Raw genomic sequence first — 23,934 nt, forward strand, 5'->3', positions numbered from 1 at the left:
AGCAAAGACTCTGGAGAATAAAATGTCGGTCATTACAAAATTTTTTGTCACGCGGTATTTGCGCAGCGGTCTTTAAAACGCCATTTTTTTGGAAAAAATTTGAAAAATCACATTTCATTGCATTTAAAAAATACTAAACAGTAAAGTTAGCCCATTTTATTTGTATATTGTGAAAGATGATGTCACGCCGAGTAAATAGATACCCAACATGTTACGGTTTAAAATTGCGCCCCCCCCGTGGGATGGCGACAAACTACGGTCAATAGAGATCTCAATCTGCGACGCTTTAAATTTATTTAACGGTTACCAGTTTAGAGGTAGAGTGTAGCTCTTTTTTTAAAAGTATTGCCCACGCTCTGGCGATCGCGGCAATGCCTCACATGTGGGGTTTGAACAGCGATTTCATATGCGGCTCGACTTGCGTATACTTTTTTTTTTGTGCGCGAGCTAACGGTGACGGGGGCGGCTAAATTTTTTTTTTTTTCCTATTTATTTTATATTTTTTTTAAACTTTATTACAGGTTTTTAAAAAAAAAAAAAAATCTGATCACTTTTATTGCTGTCACAAGCAATGTAAACATCCCTTGTGACACCAATATATAGTGACAGGTACACTTTATGGAGGGATCGAGGGTCTAAAAGACCCTAGACCCCTCCACTACACTTCCCTGTATGCAAAACGCTGAAAACTGCATTTTTGCATACAGCCGTTTTTTAAATTTGCTGCCTTTAGCAGCACAGTAACCCGGAAGTGACGTCATGGACGCCGCCTCCGGGTTACGTCATCGGAGCCCCGATCGATGCTGTTTCCGGCATTCATCGGGACTCCATCCAGCCGGAAGACGTGCCGGCTGGGTGCTCGGGGCTCCCGGTGGGACGGGAGCCCCGGGCAAAGCCACGGAGGGCGGCGGGAGGGGGGGGGGGGGTCCCCTCCCGCCCCCCCGCCCCCCCGGGTAACGATCCAGCGGCTCCCGAGCCGCATCAGTCGTTACCGATGGAAAGCCGACCGTCGGCTTCAAACCACGGTACCGGGATGATGCCTCTAACTAGAGGCATCATCCCGGTATAACCCCGCAAAGTGAACCGACGTACCGGTACGTTAGAATGCGGTAAGTGGTTAACGCAGTATATTTCTGTGTGTTTGTGAAAGTTTACCACAGTATATTTCAGTGTGCTACTGCACATTTAACGCAGTACATTTGTGTACAATAGTGGCGTTTAACGCAGCATATTTCAGTGCATTAGTGCAACTTTAACGCAGTATATTTTTGTGCGTTATTGCACGTTGAACGTAGTATATTTCTGTGCGTTATTGCACGTTTAATGCAGCATATTTTTCATTGTTACATGCCCTTTTAATGCAGTATATTTCAGTGCACTACTGCATGTTTAACACAGTATATTTCTGTGCCTTGGTGCCGTTTTACACAGCATATTTCAGTTCGGTACTGCACATTTAGAACAGTATGATTCAATGTGTTATGGGCCTTTTTAACTCAGTATATTTCTGTGCTTTAGTGCATGTTTAATGCAGTATATTTCAGTGCATTACATGCTGTTTCGCGCAGTACATTTCTGTGCGTTACTGCACGTTTAACCCAGTATATTTCTGTGCGTTACTGCATGTTTAACACAGTATAATTCTGTGCGTAACTGCACTTTTAGCGCAGTATATTTCTGTGCGTTAGTGCACATTTAACGCAGTATATTTCAGTGCATTACATGCTGTTCAACGCAGTATATTTCTGTGCATTACTGCATGTTTAACGCCATATATTTCAGTGCGTTACGTGCCGTTTAATGCAGTACATTTCTGTGCATTACTGCACGTTTAATGCAGTAAATTTATGTGTGTTAGTGCACGTTTAACGCAGTATATTTCTGTGCATTAGTGCAGTTTTACTGCAATATATTGTAGTGTGTTGGTGAAGTGAGTCTGTGTAGTGAGTACTCAGGTTCAAATGTGGTCCAAAAGGGGAGGCAGGCGTTCCCATGGTACTGTAAGGGGGCCAGCAGTGTTTTGTCCACAGGCAAAGGTGGACATGGTCAGGCCCCAGGCAAGGCAAACTTTTCCTCTGTGATGTTGCCCGTGCTATCCAGCCACTGCATGCAGAGGAGGTAGTGAACTGGCTAACTAAACTATCTTCATCCTCCGTCACCCAAGCAGAGATTAGTGTGCAGTCCACTGTAGCTGCCAGAGAGGCTAAATCTGCCTCTTTGTCCACAGCTATTCCTTCCATAGCCCCAGCATCAGGCATTGGAGGAGTCAGCTAAGTTATTTGAACACAGAGACAGCTACTTGCTCCTTGACGATGCACAGCCATTACTTGATTCAGATATTGGTTCTGAGGTTGAGGAAGGTAGAAACATGAGCCTACAGAGAGGGGAAAACACTGGTACACAAATTGGCATTCATGTTCCCACAGCCACAGTGTATTGCCAAGTTGTCTCAAGTTGTAATGAGGATGGAGGAGATAATAATGGTGAGGTCACTGACGTGACTTGGGTGCCGGATGGATCAGAGGAGGAAAGTGAGGATGAGACACAACAAAATGTCAAAGGTAAAATAAAAAAGAAATAGATAAATAAATGAATAATCAAAGTAAAACACTGATAGTACAAAAGTGCAAATATGATGCGAATCAGCGTGCCATAAGCAAGTAAACGGAAAAAAGTGACTAGTGCTATGGAGTGTAAAACCTCCAAATGATAATCAATAGTGGTGGATCCTTAAATTGGTGGTACAGAGGAATATACAAATCCAAAAGGATGAATAAATATAAGGTGACCCCTATACTGTATACTATTCAATAAATAAATAAATAAAATAAAAAAATAAAGTGACAGTGTGCATAAATAACAGTGTACAACAGATATATGGTGACTAATTTTTAGTAACAGTCCATATATAGCACGCAACACAGCCCGTGGATCCTCAGATGGTGGTGGCAGTGGTAACCCTGTGGTGGGTATAATGGTGGGGTGCTCGTAATAACTAGGGTAAGTAGCACACTCACCGGAAATACCCATCCCACACAGGGGTATAGAGCAGGTATATATGTGTAGGTAGATCCCTCTGGTGGGTTCTGGTTCCCTCCGGGGGTCTTGATGTATGGAACTGGCACTTCTCGAGTGGGTGTCCTGTGGGGCCCCTCTAAGGTTCCTAGGGAAGTGGATGGGGCTATCCCATGGGGTCTCCTAATCCTGGGTACCTGGAGCCTCCTACAGGTCCTACTCCAAGTCCTCCTTAAGATCCTCAGAACGTTGGGGTAAGTGGTACACTCGTGGAGAATGAGAAAGGGCAGCAATCGTGTGATACCATTTTATATAGTTTTATTAAGAAATGCAAGACAGGTACTCAGAATAGCAATAGTATAAAAGCGCGATCAGGAAGCAGCTGGAATGCAATGCGTTCCTCCTGGAGCAGGAACCGGAAATTATGTGACGGGGCCGTACGCGTTTCGTCATAGACGTCCTCAGCAGCATCATGACATCTCCGGTATCCTTCCCTAAATATGTTGCAGTGCCATGGTAACCAACCGCAGCTCGGCCCGGATTAATTCAAGAGTATTAACATCAAGACCCCCGGAGGGAACCAGGACCCACCAGAGGGATCTACCTACATATATATACCAGCTCTACACCCCTGTGTGGGGTGGCTATATCCGGTGAGTGTGCTACTTACCCTAGGGATTACGAGCACCCCACCATTATACCCACCACAGGGTTACCACTGCCACCATGATCTGAGGATCCACGGGCTGTGTTGCATGCTATATATGGACTGTTACTAAAAATTAGTCACCATATATCTGTTGTACACTGTTATTTATGCACACTGTCACTTTATTTATTTTATATATCTATTTATTGAATAGTATATAGGGGTCACCTTATAATTATTCACCATTTTGGATTTGTATATTTGTTTCTACCACCAATTTAAGGATCCACCACTATTGATTATCATTTGGAGGGTTTATACTCCATAGCACTAGTCACTTTTCTTACGTTTACTTGTATATGCCAAGCTGATTCACATCATATTTGCACTTTTGTACTATCAGTGTTTTACTTTGATTATTCATTTATTTATTTTATTTATTTTTACCTTTAACATTTTTATACACCACTAACTATACCAGTCACAGAGGCAGCACCACACTCCTTCTTTTCTCTCTAGCTCCTTTGTATATAACTGCGGTAATATTTGAGGGGGGCTGCAGCCTATTGTTTTTACATTCACTTCCTTAGTGCAGAGTATACCTGTTTTTTACAACTCCAATGAGGCAGCCATCTTGAAGAGAAGAGAGCAGCCACCCTATTCCATCACATTGTGGAGCTGGTATACCTTCCCACAGCTCAGCTGTCTGGGCCTTTTTTTAGCACATGTGCAGCTGATTGCACTATTGCAATTTGCAAACTTTGTCTCAAGCACATCAAGCGTGGCAAAAACACCAGCCATTTGGGTACCACATGCTTGACGAGACATCTAACCTCCCACCACTCAGCCTGTTGGCAAGAGCACCTGAAAGCCATACAAAAGGGACCCAATTCTGTTCCTCCTCCTTACTTACCTTAGTCTACCCCCGCTATACCTCATGACCTCTCAGCAGCCTCCACTGACAGGGATGATGGTATAGCGCAGGCTGTCCCAGGTCCTTACAGCACATCTGCCAGTAGCACACCACCAGCTCTAGAATATAGCTGGAAAATTTCTCTGCCCCATCTGCTGCAGCGAAAAAAAATTACAGTCGCTGCCACCCACATGCCCAGCATCTAAATACAAGCTTGTCAAAGCTGCTGGTTTACAACATTTGTAATGGATTCTATCCCCTTCTGTAAATTTGCAGAATGTGCTGTACCACAATGGCAGGTTCCCAGTCGGTATTTCTTTCACATAAGGCCATTCCAGCTCTGTACCCTCACATGGAAGGCAATCTTGTGGCATCATTGGGAAAGGCAGTCAGCCACAAAGTCCATGTTACTGCTGACAAGTGGTCCAGCAAGCATGGTAAGAGACCCTATATTTTGTTTACAGCACACCGGGTAACTCTGCTTGCAATTCAGGAGCATGCAGGACAGAGCTCAGTGCTGCAGCTTGATGTGCCGCCACATCTCCATACAGCTAGTGGTGATGATGGGAGATTTGTCAGCTCTACACCCTTCTCCTCCTTCTCCATGCCCTCCTCTGCTGAATTGTCCTACGAACCACAAGTACCCACTAAGCGTTCAAGAAGCTATTCAATGAGTCAGGCTAAAAGGTGACATTTAGTGCTTCAGTTGGTGTGTCTAGGGGACATAAACCACACCGGAGCAGAGATTTTTGCAGTTCTACAGGGGCAGGTCTAGAGGTGGTTCATGCTACACCAGCTGAAGCCAGGAATGGTGGTGTGCAATAATGGCACAAACCTCCTGTCCGTCCTTAGACAAGGAAAGTGGACACATGTGCCATGCCTGGCACATATCCTCAATTTGGTGGTGCAGCATTTCCAAAATAGGTACCCAGGGTTGGAAGATCTGCTAAAGCAGGCCAGGAGCGTCTGTAGCCATTTCAGGCGGTCATACACAGCCAGTGCTCGGTTGGCTGAAATTTAGCAGGAATTGCACCTGCCCGTTAACCGCCTGATTTGTGACATGCTCACCAGGTGGAACTCGACTTTGGCAATGCTATAGCAGCTGCACATGCAGCAGAGGAACATCAAAGATTACCTGTGTGAGTATGGCACAATGACAGCCTCAGGCTGGATCTGCTTTTTTTCCCCACGTCAATGGCTGCTGATAAAGGATGCATGCACTGTATTGTCACCATTCTAGGAGGCCACAAGGATGGTGAGCCGTTACAATGCATGCATTAGTGTAACAATGCCTGTTGTGTTCCTGCTGGGGCAGACTCTGCGTGGCATTATGGACAGGACACTCGAGGCAGAGCAGCGGGAGGAAGAGGAGGACTTCCTTTCCTCTCAAAGCCTGCTTTATGCAGATACCATTCTTCCTACACCACAGAACGCACAAGAGGAGAGTGAGGAGGAGGATTCTGGCAGTTTTGGTGGCATTGAAGCAGAGGTAGACATACGTCAACCCTCAACAGATGGTTTTCTATCCCCAAAACCCTTGGGAGTAGTACGTGGCTGGGAGGAGGCAGTTCCAGATACTGTAATCCTCAGGGACCCCGAGGAGTCTGCTTCTCATTTCTCCACAAACCTGCGGTCCCAAGAATATGTGGCATCAAGGCGAAGGATCACTATTGGTTGGCAACCCTCCTTGACCACTGATACATGGGGAAAGTCTCAGAACTCATCCTGTCACCACAGAGGGTGCAGAAGATGAAATTGCTTGAGGACACCTTAAAGAGGAGTTTATCTAATGCTTTTCCCGAATCTAGTAGGTTACAGTATAGTCAAAAATATAGTTTTAAAGGCTTCTGTTGGTCAAGAGAGGAGCGGTGAAGAAGGGGGCCGCCTCAGTGATGCATTTCACAATTCTTTTAGTCCTCGCCGCCTAGGGCTCTCAGCTTCCACATCGACAGCGTCTGCATCATATGGTGGACGATTACCGGGGGGCGAAAACAGATTTTCCACTTGACTATCCTCTGTGTTCCTGGGTCATGAGAATAGACCACTGGCCAGAAGATTGCCCAGTATGCAATCTAGGTGCTGGACTGCCCTGCATCCATTGTGCTTTCTGAACGGGCATTCAATGCTGCTGGAGGTTTTGTTACTGATAATAGAACGTGTCTGTCCACAGACTCCATGGACCGTCTGACATTTATCAAAATGAATCAGTCCTGGAATACCAGCAGCTATGAAGCCCCTGATTCTGATGTCATTGATTAAGTGTTTATGGAATGTGGAATCTCTGCAAGACTTCTAAGCTGCCTAGTGTTGTGGTTGGTGATTTCATCTGGAAGATTTTTTTTGGGGTGTAGGTTTCATGGGCACAATTAACACTCAAAGACCAATTTTTCCACACCTGTTTGACAGGTGCATATCATTTCAATTTTTGACAGCAAGGCCAATTCTTGCTTTCATCAAAACTACCTCTATAGGGTTACGGTGTGAAGGCACCACAGTCACAGACCAATTTTTCAACACCTGTTTGACAGGTGCATACCATTTCAATTTTTGATAGCCAGGCAATTTTTGCTTTCATCAAGAGTACCTCTATAGAGTTACGGTGGGAAGGTACCTTCAACACACAAAGACCAATTTTTCCGCACCTGTTACTTCTATCCAAAGTTGGAAGAGAAACCAGAATTTATCCAAAAAATCTCTAATCTTGTTCCCAGTGCACTACATTGTGGCCTCATAATACAGACTGGCTCCCCAAGCCGTTGTTTACAAAATAAAGAAAGCTTGCAGGGAAAATGTATTTTTTTTTTGCTCTAAAAATGAAATTATTCCTGCAGAAGCTTCTATACACAGTGCAGATGTGCCACTTTACAGCTTTACAGGTAGACTAAGAGGACCCCCCCCCCCCGCGGGCACTATATTGAGAATAATTTTTATTGTTATCTCCCATTTTGATGCTTTCAGTTTAAGCATCAGTAAATCACTGCTCATTTAAAAAAATTTAATTTTTTACTTTTTTTTTTTCATTGGTACATGTCCCCCAGGGCAGTACACAGACCCCCATAACAATTTTATGCCCAATTACTTGCAAATAAAACACTTTTGATTTTTACAGTTCGGGTCCCATAGACTTCAATGGTGTTTGTTATTTAGTTTCGAACTTTTGTGATGTTCAAAAGTTCTGGTGCGAACTAAACAGGGGGCCATTCGGACCATACCTAATGCAGTGTGAGCACAGTCCCACTGCGAAGGAGAGATTCTACATTTCCTAGAGTTCAGCATTAACAAGCACTGTGTAGCACTTAGCATTAGCACATCAGTGACTCAGCACCTTAGCTCATTCTCTTCTCTCCTTACAGCATTGACTCAGCAGCTCTACTCAACCCTTTTCTCCTCCCAGGACTGACTTAGCGGTCCATTGTGCCTTGCTGCTCCCTCCCAGCAATAGGGCTACATTCCAAGGATGCACAGTCTGTTGCATTCGGAAGTGGCTAAACACCCTTATTCCAACCTTTCAGTATATAATGTAAACTCAAACCAGAAACTCAGGGAGTGTGAGGCAGAGATAGTTGAGTTGCTGAGAGAACGACATTAACTTTGAGGATGAATTACTCCATAGTGTCTGAAGCTAGAGGAAGAGGGGTGCTTGTTTTAAAGCTAATTTACTTCTTGTTAAGAATATATGAATTGTTGAACATCCATAGCCTGGCCATGGGTTTACCTAGCTCCAACCAAAATATTTTTTTTAACTTATAGAAATTAGAAATAAAAATTGTTTGTATTTCAGTGTCCCCTTTTGGGAGATTTTACCTCACAATCTGTTCTGCCACACACTCCCTGTGGGTGGAAAACCTCTCAAAACAATGTGATTTTTGAATGAGCCGGTGGTCTTTTTTTACTTGAAAGAGTTTCTCAAAAATGATTTGTTACAATATACAGTACTACTATTTTACGTTAAAAATTGTGCTGACTGGACTTGGTCTTTTAATCTGAACATTTTAAATTGTAACTTATGCTCATGTTCCTTGAGTAACACTTGCAGTGAGATTCTGATAATATAAGAGGCTGTTTATGTTTGGAACATAGGTAGAAGATGTAGGTTGGTGATGTACAAGCTGTCAAAATGTGCTGTAATTCCCAAGTTCTGTGTTACAAGGATAAGAATACATTGTTAAACCTACACTGACAGCTTAGATCTTACTCGACTCCCTGTCTCCTTCCACTCCAGTTCACTGCTACTGTTAAATTATCCCCGGCAAAGATGCAGTTCACCTGAAACCTACATATATGGTTTAAGGCAGAAGAAAGTAACCTGTTGTAGTTATGTGTATGCAGAACTATAAATGCATGTCATGACAATAAGAGGTAAAGGTTGCTAAAGGAGCTGCAGGAATACTGTCCAGGTCTTCCCCACATTCTTTGCCCCGTAGCCAGGCATACATGCTCATCCAAACATTTTTTCCAATGACTTGTCTAGGGGTGTTGTTTTATTTTTGAAGAACTTGGATAGGGTGGAGAGAATTTAGTGGGATACTCCAAAAAAACGGAAAATATGTACAACTTAAGGACATAGGTCTTCTTTCTGGACAAACGATATTAAAGTCTGTGCTTGTCGCAAACTTCAGCTTTAAGGTGGTAGTAGTAGTAGTGCTTAACTATAAACTCCTTTCGTTGACTCTCTCGAGCACCAAAGGGGTGGCAACAGCACACAGGTCCCCAATATTTCTTAGAAGCATCTGTACTTACAAGGCCCAAGGACAGCTGGTTGCCTCCTTCCAATTTCAAAGGGACACCTTACTCTGGTGATATCTGACTAGATCTTAAGAAGATAGCCCCCCTCGGGCAGCTTTCTTTCTAGCTCCAGGGTATCAGCATCCCATGCCTTCAGGTGGCCCACCTGAGGCCTCACAACAGCATACATAGCAACATTGCCTGAAGGACCACGTGCCCTCCAAGCTTGACTAATCCTCCCCAGGAAAAGACCCTGAGCTCAATGTGCTCATTGAATATATACAGTCTCTCAGCTTGCCTTCAGAGCCTGTGTCAATGGGATTGGCCAGGGCTATATCAATATTTATGCTGCCATCTGTATAGCCCCTATACCTATCTTCCAGAAACCTCTCAAGTCTCTGGATGCAGAGAGAGCTAATAGACTGGCAGCAGCTGAGCACACTGAGTAGAAATGACTAGCAGAATGCAGATGCACTGATTACAGTGAGCAAACTAAATTTACTTTACCAAGCCAAACCATCATCAAGCACCATGCTCGCCGCCACCGCCAGATCCAAAAAAAAGAAAAGAAAAAAGCTCTGCCCACGACAAAAGCTAACTGCTTGCTCCACGATTTGACAGTTCTTAAAAAGGCAAGGGACAGAGCCACCTGATGAAATCACCTGGTGGCACCACCCTATGTGACATTAGTGACCTAGCTTGCACCGATCAGTATTGTCACACGACGGTGGTGCCACCAGGTGATGTCACCGCCCCTTACCTTTTTAAGAACTGTCAGCTAGTGGAGCAGGCAGACGGCAGTAAGCCTTTGTTGCGGGCAGAGCTTTTTTTTCTGGGTCCGGCGGTGGCTGTGGGCATCATGATTGATGATGGATCTACATCGGGGGACTTTTTAAAAAATTCTTAATAAAAGAATTGTCAAAAACCGTGTGCATGTTTTTATTTATTTTTGATACTTTTTTGGTGAATGGGTAGGAGTATTATGTACCCCATACTCCTTCACATAGGGGGGGTGGCTAGGATCTGGGGGCCCCCTCTCTGCCCCAAATCACCCCCCCATGTTGAGGGCATGTGGCCTGCTATGGTTGGGAGGGGCACTCACCCGCCCCCCCTTTTCCTGGCCTGCCAGACCAGGTATAGATTGGGTGGGACCCACAATCTGTTTTTTTTTTTTTTTTACATTTTTGAAATTGCTGGCAATGGTATTGTATTGACAGCAATTTCAATTATTATTTTTTCTTTATATATGTTAGTTTTGCTGTAGCAGGTTCTATACATGATGCAGATGCGCCACTTACAGGCAGACTAAGAGGACCCCCCAGACACTATATTTAAAGACATTTTTCATTGTTATTGTTTGACTTTAAGCATCATTAAAATCACATCTCCTGTGAAAACAATCTTTTTTTAAAAAAAATGCTTTGCATTAATACATGTCCTCCAGGGCAGTACCTGGGCCCCCATAATCTTTTTATGGCCAATAACTTGCATATGAGCCTTCTAAATGGGGACTTTTGATTTTTCAAGTTCAAGTCCCATAGACTTCAATAGAGTTTGCGGCTCATGTCTGAACTTTTTACATGTTTAGGAGCTCTGTCGCGAACCGAACCAGGGGGTGTTCGGCCCAACTCTAATAATAATAATAATAATAATGCTGTGAAAATAAAACTGGTAAGAGGAAATAAAGTCAGTCTTCAAGTAATTTCCCAACAAAGTCCAATATGAAAAAGTGTTCGTAAAATAAAGAAAAACAAAATCCAATTCCCAGAGTGCATTGGCAGACATTGGCTCCTTATACTGCAGTGTGTACCACTTCCAACACCACCACAAGTGTTTGGGTCTGCTCACCTTCATTGAAACCTCCAATAATGAGAGGTTTATTGGGGCTTCAATGACTTCAAAGGTATAACTAACCTCAATCTGCTTCCCCTTTATAGACAGGGAAACCCCAACAGTTTAATCTCACATGCATACACTTAATCCATTCCAATTTGTGGCAACAATTCCTCAAAGCAGCAGCTCCACATTTAGTGTTCTCTGTCACATTCGTTAATGCTCATAAATACATACTGTATATAAATACTCACACATAAAAACTTGGCAAGATTTCATATATACAACTGGATTCATTTCTTTAATCATTAGTGTAAGACCAGAAACAGAAACAGCCTCTGCTCGGTATTCCACTGTGTGCGGCCATGCCTAATGATGTCACGCCTAAGCTCCCCCCAGATGTGTTACGTCCCTGGGTGGGGGATTCCTCATAGGCTGGAGGACATCAATGCCACCACATCTAGCAATTGCTAAGAGATCACACAGAAACAGCCTCGTGCAGCAGTTGCTGGGAATGAAGGCAGCTTCCCATTCTTCCATTCTTCCAAGCGAAGTCATGCCCCTGCCAATTTCTGTGATTTCAGGTCTAAATAGGGAGCATGGAGCTATATAATGCCTACCATGTGTCAATGACTATCTATCTATCTATCTATCTGTCTGTCTGTCTGTCTGTCTGTCTGTCTGTCTGTCTGTCTATCTATCTATCTATCTATCTATCTATCTATCTATCTATCTATCTATCTATCTATCTATCTATCTATCTATCTATCTATCTATCTATCTGTCTGTCTGTCTGTCTGTCTGTCTGTCTGTCTGTCTGTCTGTCTGTCTGTCTATCTGTCTGTCTGTCTATCTGTCTGTCTGTCTGTCTGTCTGTCTGTCTGTCTGTCTGTCTATCTATATATTGTATACATATATCTATATATATTGTATATATTGTTCAAAAAATAAAAGAAACACTTTTTATTTAGAGTCTAGCATCAAGTCAATTCAACTCCTGGGATATTGATCTTGTCAGTTAAGTAGCAGAGAAGGTTGTTAATCAGTTCCAGATGCTTTGTTGTTAATTAAATTAACCACTTCCATACTGGGCCAATTCTGGCACTTCGCTCCTACATGTAAAAAACATCTTTTTTTTGCTAGAAAATTTCTCAGAACCCCCAAATATTATAAATGTTTTTTTTTAGCAGAGAGCCTAGGGAAGATGATGTAACACTGAGTAAATAGATACCTAACATGTCACACTTTAAAATTGCACACACTCCTGGAATGGCGCCAAACTTCGGTACTTAAAAATCTCCATAGGCAATGCTTTAACATTTTTTACAGGTTACCTGTTTAGAATTACAGAGAAAGTCTTGGACTAGAATTGTTTCTCTCGCTCTAACATTCATGGCGATACCTCACATGTGTGGATTGAACGTCGTTTACATATGTGGGCGTGGCGTAGCTATGCTTTCACTTCTGCGTGCGAGCACGCGGGGACAGGGGCACTTTAATTTTTTTTTTTTGTTTATTTTATTTATTTTTTACACTTTCCCTTAATTTATTTATTTTTTGATCACTGTATTCCTATTACAAGGAATGTAAACATCCCTTGTAATAGGAATAGTGCATGGCAGGTCCTCTTTATCCTCTTTATGGAGAGATCTGGGGTCAATAAGACTTCAGATCTCTCCTACAGCCTGGAAAGAAAGAGATAAAAAAAAAAAAATGATCTCGGCTATGCAGCCGAGATTATAGCAATATTTACAACTGCCAGGTCGGGCGTGACGTCATGACGTCCAGCGTTATGGAAGTGGTTACAACAGGTGCACTAGATGGTTTTACAGGTGAAGGCCACTGACATTTTTTCTCTACTCATCTTTTCTGGCTGTTTTTCACTATTTCTGCATTTGGCTAGGGTCAGTGTCACTACTGGAGGCATGAGGCGATACCTGGGCCCTATAGAGGTTGCACAGGCAGCCCAACTGCTCTGGGATGGCACATCAATACGTGCCATTGCCAGAAGGTTTGCTGTGTTTCCCAGCACAGTCTCAAGAGCATGGAGGATATTCCAGGAGACAGGCAGTTACTCCAGGAGAGCTGAACAGGGCCATAGAAGGTCCTTAACCTATCAACAAAACCGCTATCTGCTCCTTTGTGCAAGAAGGAACAGGATAAGCACTGCCAGAGCCCTAAAAAAATGACCCTAAGCAGGCCACTGATGTGAATGTCTCTGTCAAAAGAATCAGAAATAGACTTCATGAGGGTGACCTGAGGGCCCGACCTCCTTTAGTGGGCCCTGTACTCACTACCCGGCACCGTGGAGCTCGATTGCCATTTGCCATTGAACACCAGAATTGGCAGGTCCACCACTGGTGCCCTGTGCTTTTCACAGATTAGAGCAGGTTCACCCTGAGCACATGTGACAGAAGTAAAAGGGTCTGGAGAAGTTGTGGAGAACATTATGCTGCCTGTAACATTGTTTGGCATGACGGGTTTGGTGGTGGGTCAGTGATGGTCTGGGAAGGCATATCCATGGAGGGACACACAGACCTCTATAGGCTAGACAATGGCAACTTGACTGCCATTAGGTTTCTGGAGAAACCTTTGGATCCATTGTCAGACCCTATGCTAGTGCAGTGTGTCTTGGGTTCCTTCTGATGCACAACAATGCCTGGCCTCATGTGTCGAGAGTATGCAGCCAGTTCCTGGAGGATGAAGGGATTGATACCATTGAATGTCCAACAAGTTCGCCTGACCTAAATCTAATAGAACACCTCTACGACATTATGTTTCGGTCCATCCGACGCCACCAGGTTACACCTCAGTCTGTTTAGGAGCTTCGTGATGCCCTCGTCGAGAATCAAAAAAAATGCTAAAAGCTAGTTCCGCGCAATGTGTTGTGTTGGGCCTAACCTTAAAAGCTGCTGCCATCCTAAAAACACCCCTGAGAAAGGGGAATGTTTTGATAATGAAAAAAATGTATAGTGGGTGAGCGCTGCTTCTCAATGTAAATATGCCTCTGAAAGGGTATTGTTTATCATAAAGTGCCTTATGCTCAAATAAATAGGGTGCTATAGGTGCATATCAGTATTTGGGAAAGGTAAATGCAATTAAATGCAAAAAACCAACAGCAATTTAGTATCATTAAAATAAAACATTTCCGTGATTCAGTGATCAAAAAAGTGGCTGGTGCTCTTTAAAGTGCTTCACAACTGTGCTTTATACACAAAAGACTGCTGGTAGACAGAATGTGTATAAAAATGAAAAAATAAAAACATAAAGCATTAAAAAACAGTTCCTTAAAAGTTCCTTATACACTCTTAAAGTGACAGGTGCTCTTTAAATTGCTCCAACTATTTTATTTAAATAAGTGCTGGTTGCTAGTGTTCCACAAACATGCTCCCCCTCTTGTGCCTCACTCACCAGAGAGCTCACCCCTCTTGGGGGTAATCATCATCTACAGAAATCAATATTTGGGACAGCAGACCTAGGATCCACATCGGGATGACAACCAGTGGTTAAAGCGGCAGACCTAAGGTTCACATGCGGTGGAATATCTTTTTCCTTGTGCCTCATTTTACATGTAAAAACATTAAAAACAATCACTCATAGTGCAACATTGTATGGTTCCTTTTTTTAAATTACATACTAATGTACTTACAGCAAGCCGGCGTGTACACAGCATGAGAGGATACAGGGAGTTCGGGTAGTGGTGCGTTCCATGGACTCTATCGGAAGTGGCTAAATTACACTGGTAGCTCCTCCCTATGTGTTTTGTCACAATGACGTCTGCTTCTGATGCTGTCATTGTGACAAAACACATAGGGCGGAGCTTCCAGCGTCACTTCTGGTAGAGTCTGTGGAACACATCACTTCCTGTATCCTCTCATGCGGTGTACGCGCCGACTTGCTGTAAGTAAATTAGTTGTCAGGCATGCATACAAGCACATGGGGGCCATACAAACTACTGAGTACCATTTTGAGTTGATGCAATGAAATTTCAGCAACATGGACTAGCCTGCTGCATCATTTTTTCACTTTGATTTTCAGGGTGTCTTTGAATTCAGCCCTCTGTAGGTTGATCATTTTCATTTCCATCAAACGATGCAACATTCTTTGTTCCTAACACTTTACCCAGTCCATATCAGTATAGATGTCCTGCATGATATTTTTCCCCATTGGGATCTGATGTGTTTTCAAAGTGTTCCTTTAATTTTTTTTAGCTGTATATATATATACTATACTGAAAGAAAACTATTATTGTTTTCACGTAAGAACTGGGTAATGGGCTAAAATTGGTTTTGCTATTACACCCTATGGTTTTAGTTATATCCATGCTGTCACCAATGTCAGATACTGCAATAATTTCGTAAAACCAAATCCGAATACAGATTCCTTTTACACTCTTCTTTACTTGCAATTACATTACTTGCAAAAGATCTGAGCTACAAGAGCGAACATACCATGCATTTAGTGCGGGGTTCTTCTTGCCATTTGCAGGACAGATTAGGAAGGACAATGGTGTCAGCAGCTGACATTTGTGGGTTTTTGTTTGCCGCACTTAGCACAGCATTTTATATATATATATAGAAGACACTGTGGTGCATAAAGGCATTTTTGGGAAATGCATATAAAGATGAACTGTTCCTCCACTGGTTAAAGTTCAGCTGATTTTTTTTCCTTTGTCTGCTTTATATATTGTTTATGCAGTGAAAGGAAAAAAAGAAACACAAATACAGGCCATATGAAAAATTGCTGGAAACTTTTATGAAGAGGTCCGCATATCAGATTGGCCCATGATCAGCTGTCTTGTGCTGGTTTACTTAGTGCTGAGGCTCTAAAGATCTGCAGACAAGCTGCATAAAAGTGTTTTCATCTTGTCAAACTTTAAGCAAAAAGCAGATTGTTCTTAGGAATCAGAGATTCTCATCAGCAGAATGCTTTAGTTGAAGTGCTTTAATCTTCAATGCTAGACTTGAGAATAGTGTGTTATACTGTATAACACTCCTGGCATGATGATGTGTCTGGTCACCACACAGCCTTGTAAAAGTTGATATAAAATAATCATGTTGTGTGAGATTTATCCCTAATGCTTAACTTATTTTCTATTTCCTGAATGAAATAGTTAAAAAAGAATTGTGAGAGGCATTGGAGATTAGGTTGGGTTTTAGGACTAAAAAAAAACTGCGTTATTTGTCATTAGACATTGAGAAGAACCCAAAGCCTCCTTAATAGATTCTCTGGATTGTCCCCTCTTACAGGCTTTTTTATGATATGCATTTTAAATGGGATCAACTTAAGTGCAAACAACCTTCACAGAGCCTGCTACAATTTCACAAATCTATAAACTCCATATATCTTGTTGAATAAACTAAAATAACTTTATTTAAATTTAATTAAAATACATAAGATTACAGTTGAGATAAATGCTAAAATAGATATCAAATTAAGCTAGATAGTAAGAAAAAAGTACAACATATAGAGCCTTGAAAAATATTCATACTCCTTGAAATTTTCCATATTTTGTCATGTTGCAACCAAAAACGTAAATATATTTTACTTGGAATTTATGTGATAGACCAACAAAAAGTGATGCATAGTTGTGAAGTGGAAGGAAAATGATAAATGGTTTTCAAAACTTTTTACAAATAAATATTTGAAAAGTGTGGTGTGCATCTGTATTCAGCGCCCTGAGTCAATACTTTGTAGAACCACCTTTTACTGCAATTACAGCTACAAGTCTTTTTGGGTATGTCTCTACCAGCTTTGCACATCTAGAGAGTGAAATTTTTGCCCATTCTTCTTTGCAAAATAGCTCAAGCTCTGTCAGATTGGATGAAGAGCGTCTGTGAACAGCAATTTTCAAGTCTTGTCACAGATTCTCAATTGGATTTAGGTCTGGACTTTGACTGGGCCATTCTAACACATGAATATGCTTTGATCTAAACGATTCCATTGTAACTCTGGCTGTATGTGTAGGGTCGTTGTTCTGCTGGAAGGTGAACTTCCGCCAACAGGTTTTCTTCTAAGATTGCCCTGTATTTGGCTCCATCCATCTTCCTATCAACTCTGACCATCTTTCCTGTCTCTGGTGAAGAAAAGCATCCCCACAACATGATTCTGCCACCAACATGTTTCAGTGGGGAGGGTGTGTTTAGGGTGATGTGCAGTGTTAGTTTTCCGCCACACATAGTGGTTTTTCTTTTAGGCCTAAAAGTTAAATTTTGGTCTCATCTGATCAGAGCATCTTCCTCCACATGTTTGCTGTGTCTCCACATGGCTTCATGCAAACTTCAAACATGAATTCTTTTCACTTTCTTTAAGCAAAGGCTTTCTTCTTGCCACTCTTCCATAAAGGCCAGATTTGTGGATTGCATGACTAATAGTTGTCCTGTTAACAGATTCTCCCACCTGAGCTGTGGATCTTTGCATCTCCTCCAGAGTTACAAGGATCGCGGTCCTCTTGGCTGCTTCACTGATTAATGCTCTCCTTGCCCGGCCTGTCAGTTTAGGTGGAGAGCCATCTCTTGTTAGGTTTGCAGTTGTGCCATCCATTTTCAGATGATGGAATGAACAGTGCTCTGTGAGGTGTTCAAAGCTTGGGATATTTTGTATAACCTAACCCTGCTTGAAACTTCTCCACAACTTTATCCCTGACCCGTCTGGTGTGTTTATTGGCCTTCACGATGCTGTTTGTTCACTAAGGTTCTCTAACAAACCTCTGAGGGCTTCACTGAACAGCTGTATTTATACTGAGATTAAATGACACACAGGTGGACTCTATTTACTAATCAGGAGACTTCTGAATGCAATTTGTTCCACTAGATTTTAGTTAGGAGTATCAAAGTAAGGAGGGCTAAATACAAATGCATGCCACACTTTTTAGATATTTGTAAAAAAAAATTGAAAACCATTAATCATTTTCCTTTCACTTCACAATTATGCTCCACTTTGTGTTGGTCTATCACATAAAATCCCAATAAAATACATTTACATTTTTGGTTGCGACATGACAAAATGTGGAAAATTTCAAAAGGTATGAATAATTTTTCCAGGCACTGTATACATAGATAAAAAAAACAACTAAATGCCTGAAATCAGTGACAAAAGGGTGCCTACATATTATGACACATAATGACAGAGAGGATAGGATTTACACAGTACAATGTAGGGGCAGAATGTATCAAGTAAATATAGAAACACAACAAAGAGATAGAAGGAGAACTCAAAAGTGTGGATGCGGGGGGTAACTGTCAAAGGGGTAGAATACATACACTTTAGATTTAAGATAGGGAGAAAGCTTCAACAAGAAAGGCAAGAAACATACATTACAAATCTTAGATAAGAGAACTCTAAAAGCAAAAAAGGACACGCACATACACACACATATACTACAAAGACAAGGAGGATAGAATACACACAATCCTCAAAAATTAGAGATAGGAGGAGAACTCCAACAATGAGAACAGATACACACATTACAAAGTAGAAACAGGAAGAGAACTAAATCAAGTAGAACAGATACACACACTACAAAATAGAGACAGGAGGAGAACTCAAACGGGAACCAAAACATATACACATCACAAAGTAGAGACAAGTGGAGAACTCCAACAAGTAGAATATGATACAGGCACACTACAAAATGGGGACAAGAGGAGAACTCAACAAGAATATGAGGCTACACACATGAAAATATGGGTTAGTACCCCTTTTAGTTTGGTCCCTCTCCTGGATGGGTATAGTAGGTGGAGCTAAGGCACCCTATATAGAGTAGAGCCAGAAGAGCCTGGTGCGGAGTTTGATGAGAATAGGCTATCCCTGGTATATTAACATGTAAGCTTGTAGCCTAAGAAAGAGAAACCTTCAGGATAAGTCCGTACAAGCTCATTTGGAGAACCCACCTATGGGGGACCTGCAGTGAAGTCAATGGAAGAGAGGGGTAGCCATTCTAAGTCTGTGTTGAAGATGCATGTCAGGAATGGAAGTGTGAAGATGAAGGTTGTGGTGTAAAGTACTGTGCATTATGCTTCTGTCACAGTACAAAATAATAAAAGGCTGTACGTGTGGACCTTCCTTATTTCTGGAGTAGGACCTAAAATGTAAGAAGTATCTTCCTTTTACAGGTGTGTGCATACTCTATTTAATTCCTGTTGCAGAAGGTCGGTAAGAGCTGCCTTTAGCAAGCATAGCCATTACTGGCTGTAAATTAGGGCTGCCTAAACACACACATACACACACTACAAAGTAGAGACAGAACACAGGAGGGAGAACACCAACAGGGAGAAAAGGACACATACACTGTAAAGTATAGAGCGGAGGGGAATACCAACAAGGAAAATAGGTTACACACACTACAAAGTAAAGACATAAGAAAAACACCGGCAGACAGAATAGGATACACACTCAATACAAGAGAGAGGAGACAGGAGAAGAGGCAGGAGAAGAACTCCAACAAGAAGAACAGGATAGCTACACACTACAAAGTAGAGACAGGAGGAGAATTCCAACAAAGGGAACAGGATACACATACTACAAAATAGAGACATGTGGAGAACTCCAACAAGATAAATAGAACAAACAGGATCAGATACACACACAGTGCAAAGTTGAAACATGGTGAGAAGATAGAACATCAACAGGGAGAATAGGATACACACTCACTGCAAAGAAGAGACAGAAAGAGGACTCCAACAAGGATAATAGGATACACACACAGACTATAAAATTGAGACAGGAGGAGAACTATACACAACTACAACAAAGAGGGCAGGCATGGTGAGAACATTAACTGGGAGTGGAGGATACACACTCTCTACACAGAAGAGACATCAGTCAAAAAGGTCTCTTTCGACTGATGCTCCTGGGATGTCATTCTGTTTGTGCATTCCTTTCTGGCAGTGCATATTCTGAATGAGTTGAGCCTACTTTTGTGTCTAGCTTGGCACTTATGGCCTATGTGAATGGGAGACTACTTTTTAAACATCCGTAATATCGCTGAAGATTAGCACACATATATTATGTTAAGGGAGACATTCCTGGGTTTGTCCCTGGGGGGTAGGGTTTTATGGCCATCCAATACAGCAGTGATTTTATTAGCTGCATGTTATGTGATCTGTTGGGGATTATTAACATATTCTCAGCTCCCCTGAGGAAGAAAGCAATTTTGAAACATGTCGGGGCATGAGGAAATTGTGCCCAATAGATGGTCACAAAAAAAATTTGTGCAGCTTCATATGTTTTTTTTTTTTTTTTTTTACAATATGTTTTTAATAGAAATGTGTTTTATCCATTTCAATATATGGAATGCCTGGAAGATCCCATTCAGTTTGATCCTCTTGTATATTGTTTAGTAGATAATATGTTATCATTACTTGTATTATTAGTAACTTTTCTTCCTTTCCTATTGTCTTTTCCTCTTACTATTTATTTTACACAACATCATGACACCCCTGGCCTTCTCTATCCAGTACTGCTAGGTTTTTAATTTCTTTTAAACAGATAAGATCTAGATTTATTCCATATGATGCTGTGACCTTATCAGGCAAAGGCAGCTTGAAAGAAATAAAGGTTGTCAGCCTGCACTCACCTCGAGCTGAAAGCTTCTTGGTGTTAATGATTTTTGCTGCATACTCCTGCCCAGATAAAACTTTCACGCATCTACGGACAATGGAGAAAGCTCCCCTGGGAATAAAAAGAGACAGAAAAGTCAATGGATTGCTTTATTTAGTGATTTTCTTCAACATGCACAAATCGGATTGATTAATAAAGTTAAATTTAAGAGTTAATTGATTGTACTGTAGAAAAATTACATTGCATAAGCATAGCTGTTTGCTGATGAATAAAATGTTGTTTAAAGACACCATGTTAAGGCAAAACTTGTCATGAAAAAATCATAGAGGTAACCATTGGGCTGGATTAAGTCCTAACATAAATGTGGGCAATCCAACTGATCCTCCCCTCTATCCTATTTACTGGTAGAAGTGAACTTGTAAAATAGTCCAAATGACCACTTCCAGCACAGCAGCACACGCCAGGAGGGCCTCTCCTGTTTGACACCACTGCCTTAATAAGTGATTTAGTTTAGCATCTAGTATCTAGTCAACATCTATCAATCACAGGAGAAGTTCTGATGTCACAGGAGATTTCTATCTCTGGAGTGTACTGCGAGTAGAAGTGGCAGCATCACTGCCAGTTTATTGCAGTGCCACCTTCACAGCCCAAAGGCATTGTTACCCTGATCAGAACTGATATTTAGTGCCTGATATATCGAGAATGATAGCTGTAGAGTGATAAATAAATGGTAAGATGCGCTGATCTGGTATAGATAAAAACAATTACCTTGATTTCCACTTTAATTTGTCAAGTACACAAACGTTAAAGATAAAAAAGGCATTTCATCTACCTCATGGGACATGACCTACCTCTTAAGTTGGAACATAGGAAATGGTCCATGTGGGCCCGCATGCAGTAATCAGAATGTTTATTGTAAACACAAACATCAGCCGGTTTCAGATAATGCCTTCTTTGGTTTCACTCTAAAAGGAGTTAAGCCCATCACCAATACATTTATTTTTTTTAAAGTAATGCCCTATGCTAGTTAAAATTAAAAGCTCTTGCTGATATGCTCACTCCATCTCTCCTCTGACATCCAGTGCTGGTCATCTTTCAGGCTGAATGATTGCCAGCATCATTAAACCCACTTGGGGCATGCCATTAACTCACAATTGAGTGCTGCAGCATTCAGGACCTGGTCCCCACTGGAGGATGGTGACATGAAGCATCACCTGACCAGACCAAGGACTTCTGGAAAAAGGTTGTAAACAAAAAGAAAAAAGGCAAATGAGGAAAAGGGATACTCAGGGGGGAAGGGGGGGATTAAAATGATAAGGTTATCCTAGACTTATGATTTTGTATTTTTTTGTGGAAACATGTCAATGCATTATTTGGTGCTCTTTGACGTTTGTGCATAATTTACAAAACACCTTCTAATTTGTGTAGGCCACACTACCATTTCTTTTCTTCTTAGTGTAAGTTAACATCCAGGCAAGGTTGGGGTAATCTAGTGCCATGGCGGGCAAAATGAGGCTGGATTCCTTGGCAGCAGCGTATTTTTCTTCAAAAGTTTAGGCCTAACTCTTGAGCTGCTCTAATTTTCACCTAAGCATTTCTAGGGTTCTGGCTGCCCATCTATCATCCCTACATATGCTATATGCTACATGTTTCTTTTCTGATAGAACCTGAATTTGAGCCTATGAAAATGTAGACCCTGGGTTCCAAGCACCACCCTCTGGAGCTCTCAGAGGAAGAAGTTCCACAGCAATTAATCTTGAGGAAGAGACTGTGGTCCCAGCTAAAACTGTTTTGAAAATTTTGTTAATTCTGGCAGGATTGGGTTATATAAAATTCAAAAGAAAGCTCTGATGGTACTCCCTGAATTTATCGGACCTGCAAAGTTTCCTGGATTATACTAGCAATTCATTGATTGCCTAGAGTTCATTTTTTGTTGAGATTGCCATATTTAGGTAATAGGTAATGATTTTTGTTTTATAACCTAAGGGGATGTAACTGTCTTATACCAACCATCTGCATGTTGTAAAAGCAACTACAATAGTTATAGTGGAGCTAGCATCAGATTTATTTTTCCATGTTAGGTCCATGCATGCTAAACATTACCGTACTGTCCTGGCAATACACAAACCCAATAAATACAACACCACAGAGCAACACTATGTGCCATACACTGTATATACCCCCAGTCACAATTTGCTGTAGATTTACACCAAAGGGTGACAAAGAATAAATGAATACATATAGTGCTACAAAATAATAGATATAAAAACATGTTAAAATACAAATCTTATAAATAACAAATTGCAAAGTGCAAACAATATAATCCACTATAATCAGTACAGCCCTCTGAATTTACACTGCTGTAGATACATCCCAAAAGGTGACAGAGAATAAATAAATAAATATAGCACTACAAAATAATAAATATAAAAATATAAGAAACAAGCATACAAATAACATAAAGTGAAAAGTGCAAACAATAAAATCCACTATAATCAATACAGGCCCCTTAATTTACACCAGCTCTAATGTTGCCAGTCTTTACCAATCTGTGTGGTACAAATAAACACTCAAAAGGTGTGTATGCACTCCACAACCTAAAAGGATGGCAGTTCGCAATGGGGCCCAACTCACGGAATGGATGTGCTTTGTTCAGATGCAGTTAACCTCAGGCAGGTCAAGTACTGTAAATGCCACTCCTAATACACACCAGTCATAATCGAAGCAATATCAAATGTAAAGCAGAAGAGAGTCCTTTATTGTGTGACTGATGGTCAAGGACTGCTGTTTAATGATGATACAAGGCAGAGTGTTTATATAATATTATGCATTTGCTGTATATTGTGATATGTCAGGAATTTCACAATGCAGACTTGTAAATTTAATAAACCATTTACTTTGATGATAAGTGTATCAGAAAGAAGAAATGTCTTTGTTGGCCCCTAAACATAAAGGAAAAGCATTCTAGCTCAACAGACCCAACATTTAAAACAATTACACTAGTGCTAACATATGTACAAATATTGATTCATTAGCAATAAGCATTGTGCATTAGCAATATGCAAGTATGTGCATTTTGCAATACATATGTGTCTTTTTATTAGAAAACTTTATTAACAAGGAATCTTATATAGGTATGTGTATATTCATTTTTTTTATCATTGGCTGAAATAAATTCACAATCTTTCACTGCAGTTTTAAAGCTGAACTTGATAAGTAGAATTTTCCAGCCAATTGA

General features: G+C 41.3%; 1 protein-coding gene across 3 annotated transcripts in view; it reads right to left on the reverse strand.

Annotated features, from left to right (window-relative positions):
* The window catches only part of CAMK2A (calcium/calmodulin dependent protein kinase II alpha), a 382,548-nt gene that overhangs the window by 243,821 nt on the left and 114,793 nt on the right, over positions 1-23,934 (reverse strand). For all 3 annotated transcript variants that reach the window (XM_082256095.1, XM_082256096.1, XM_082256094.1), the window contains one exon: positions 20,713-20,807. In XM_082256095.1, the coding sequence (XP_082112221.1) occupies positions 20,713-20,807 (95 nt within the window). The remainder of the gene's footprint in view (positions 1-20,712; positions 20,808-23,934) is intronic.

This window comes from Pelophylax lessonae (assembly GCF_965119305.1).
Source record: "Pelophylax lessonae genome assembly, chromosome: 4".
Taxonomy (NCBI): domain Eukaryota; kingdom Metazoa; phylum Chordata; class Amphibia; order Anura; family Ranidae; genus Pelophylax; species Pelophylax lessonae.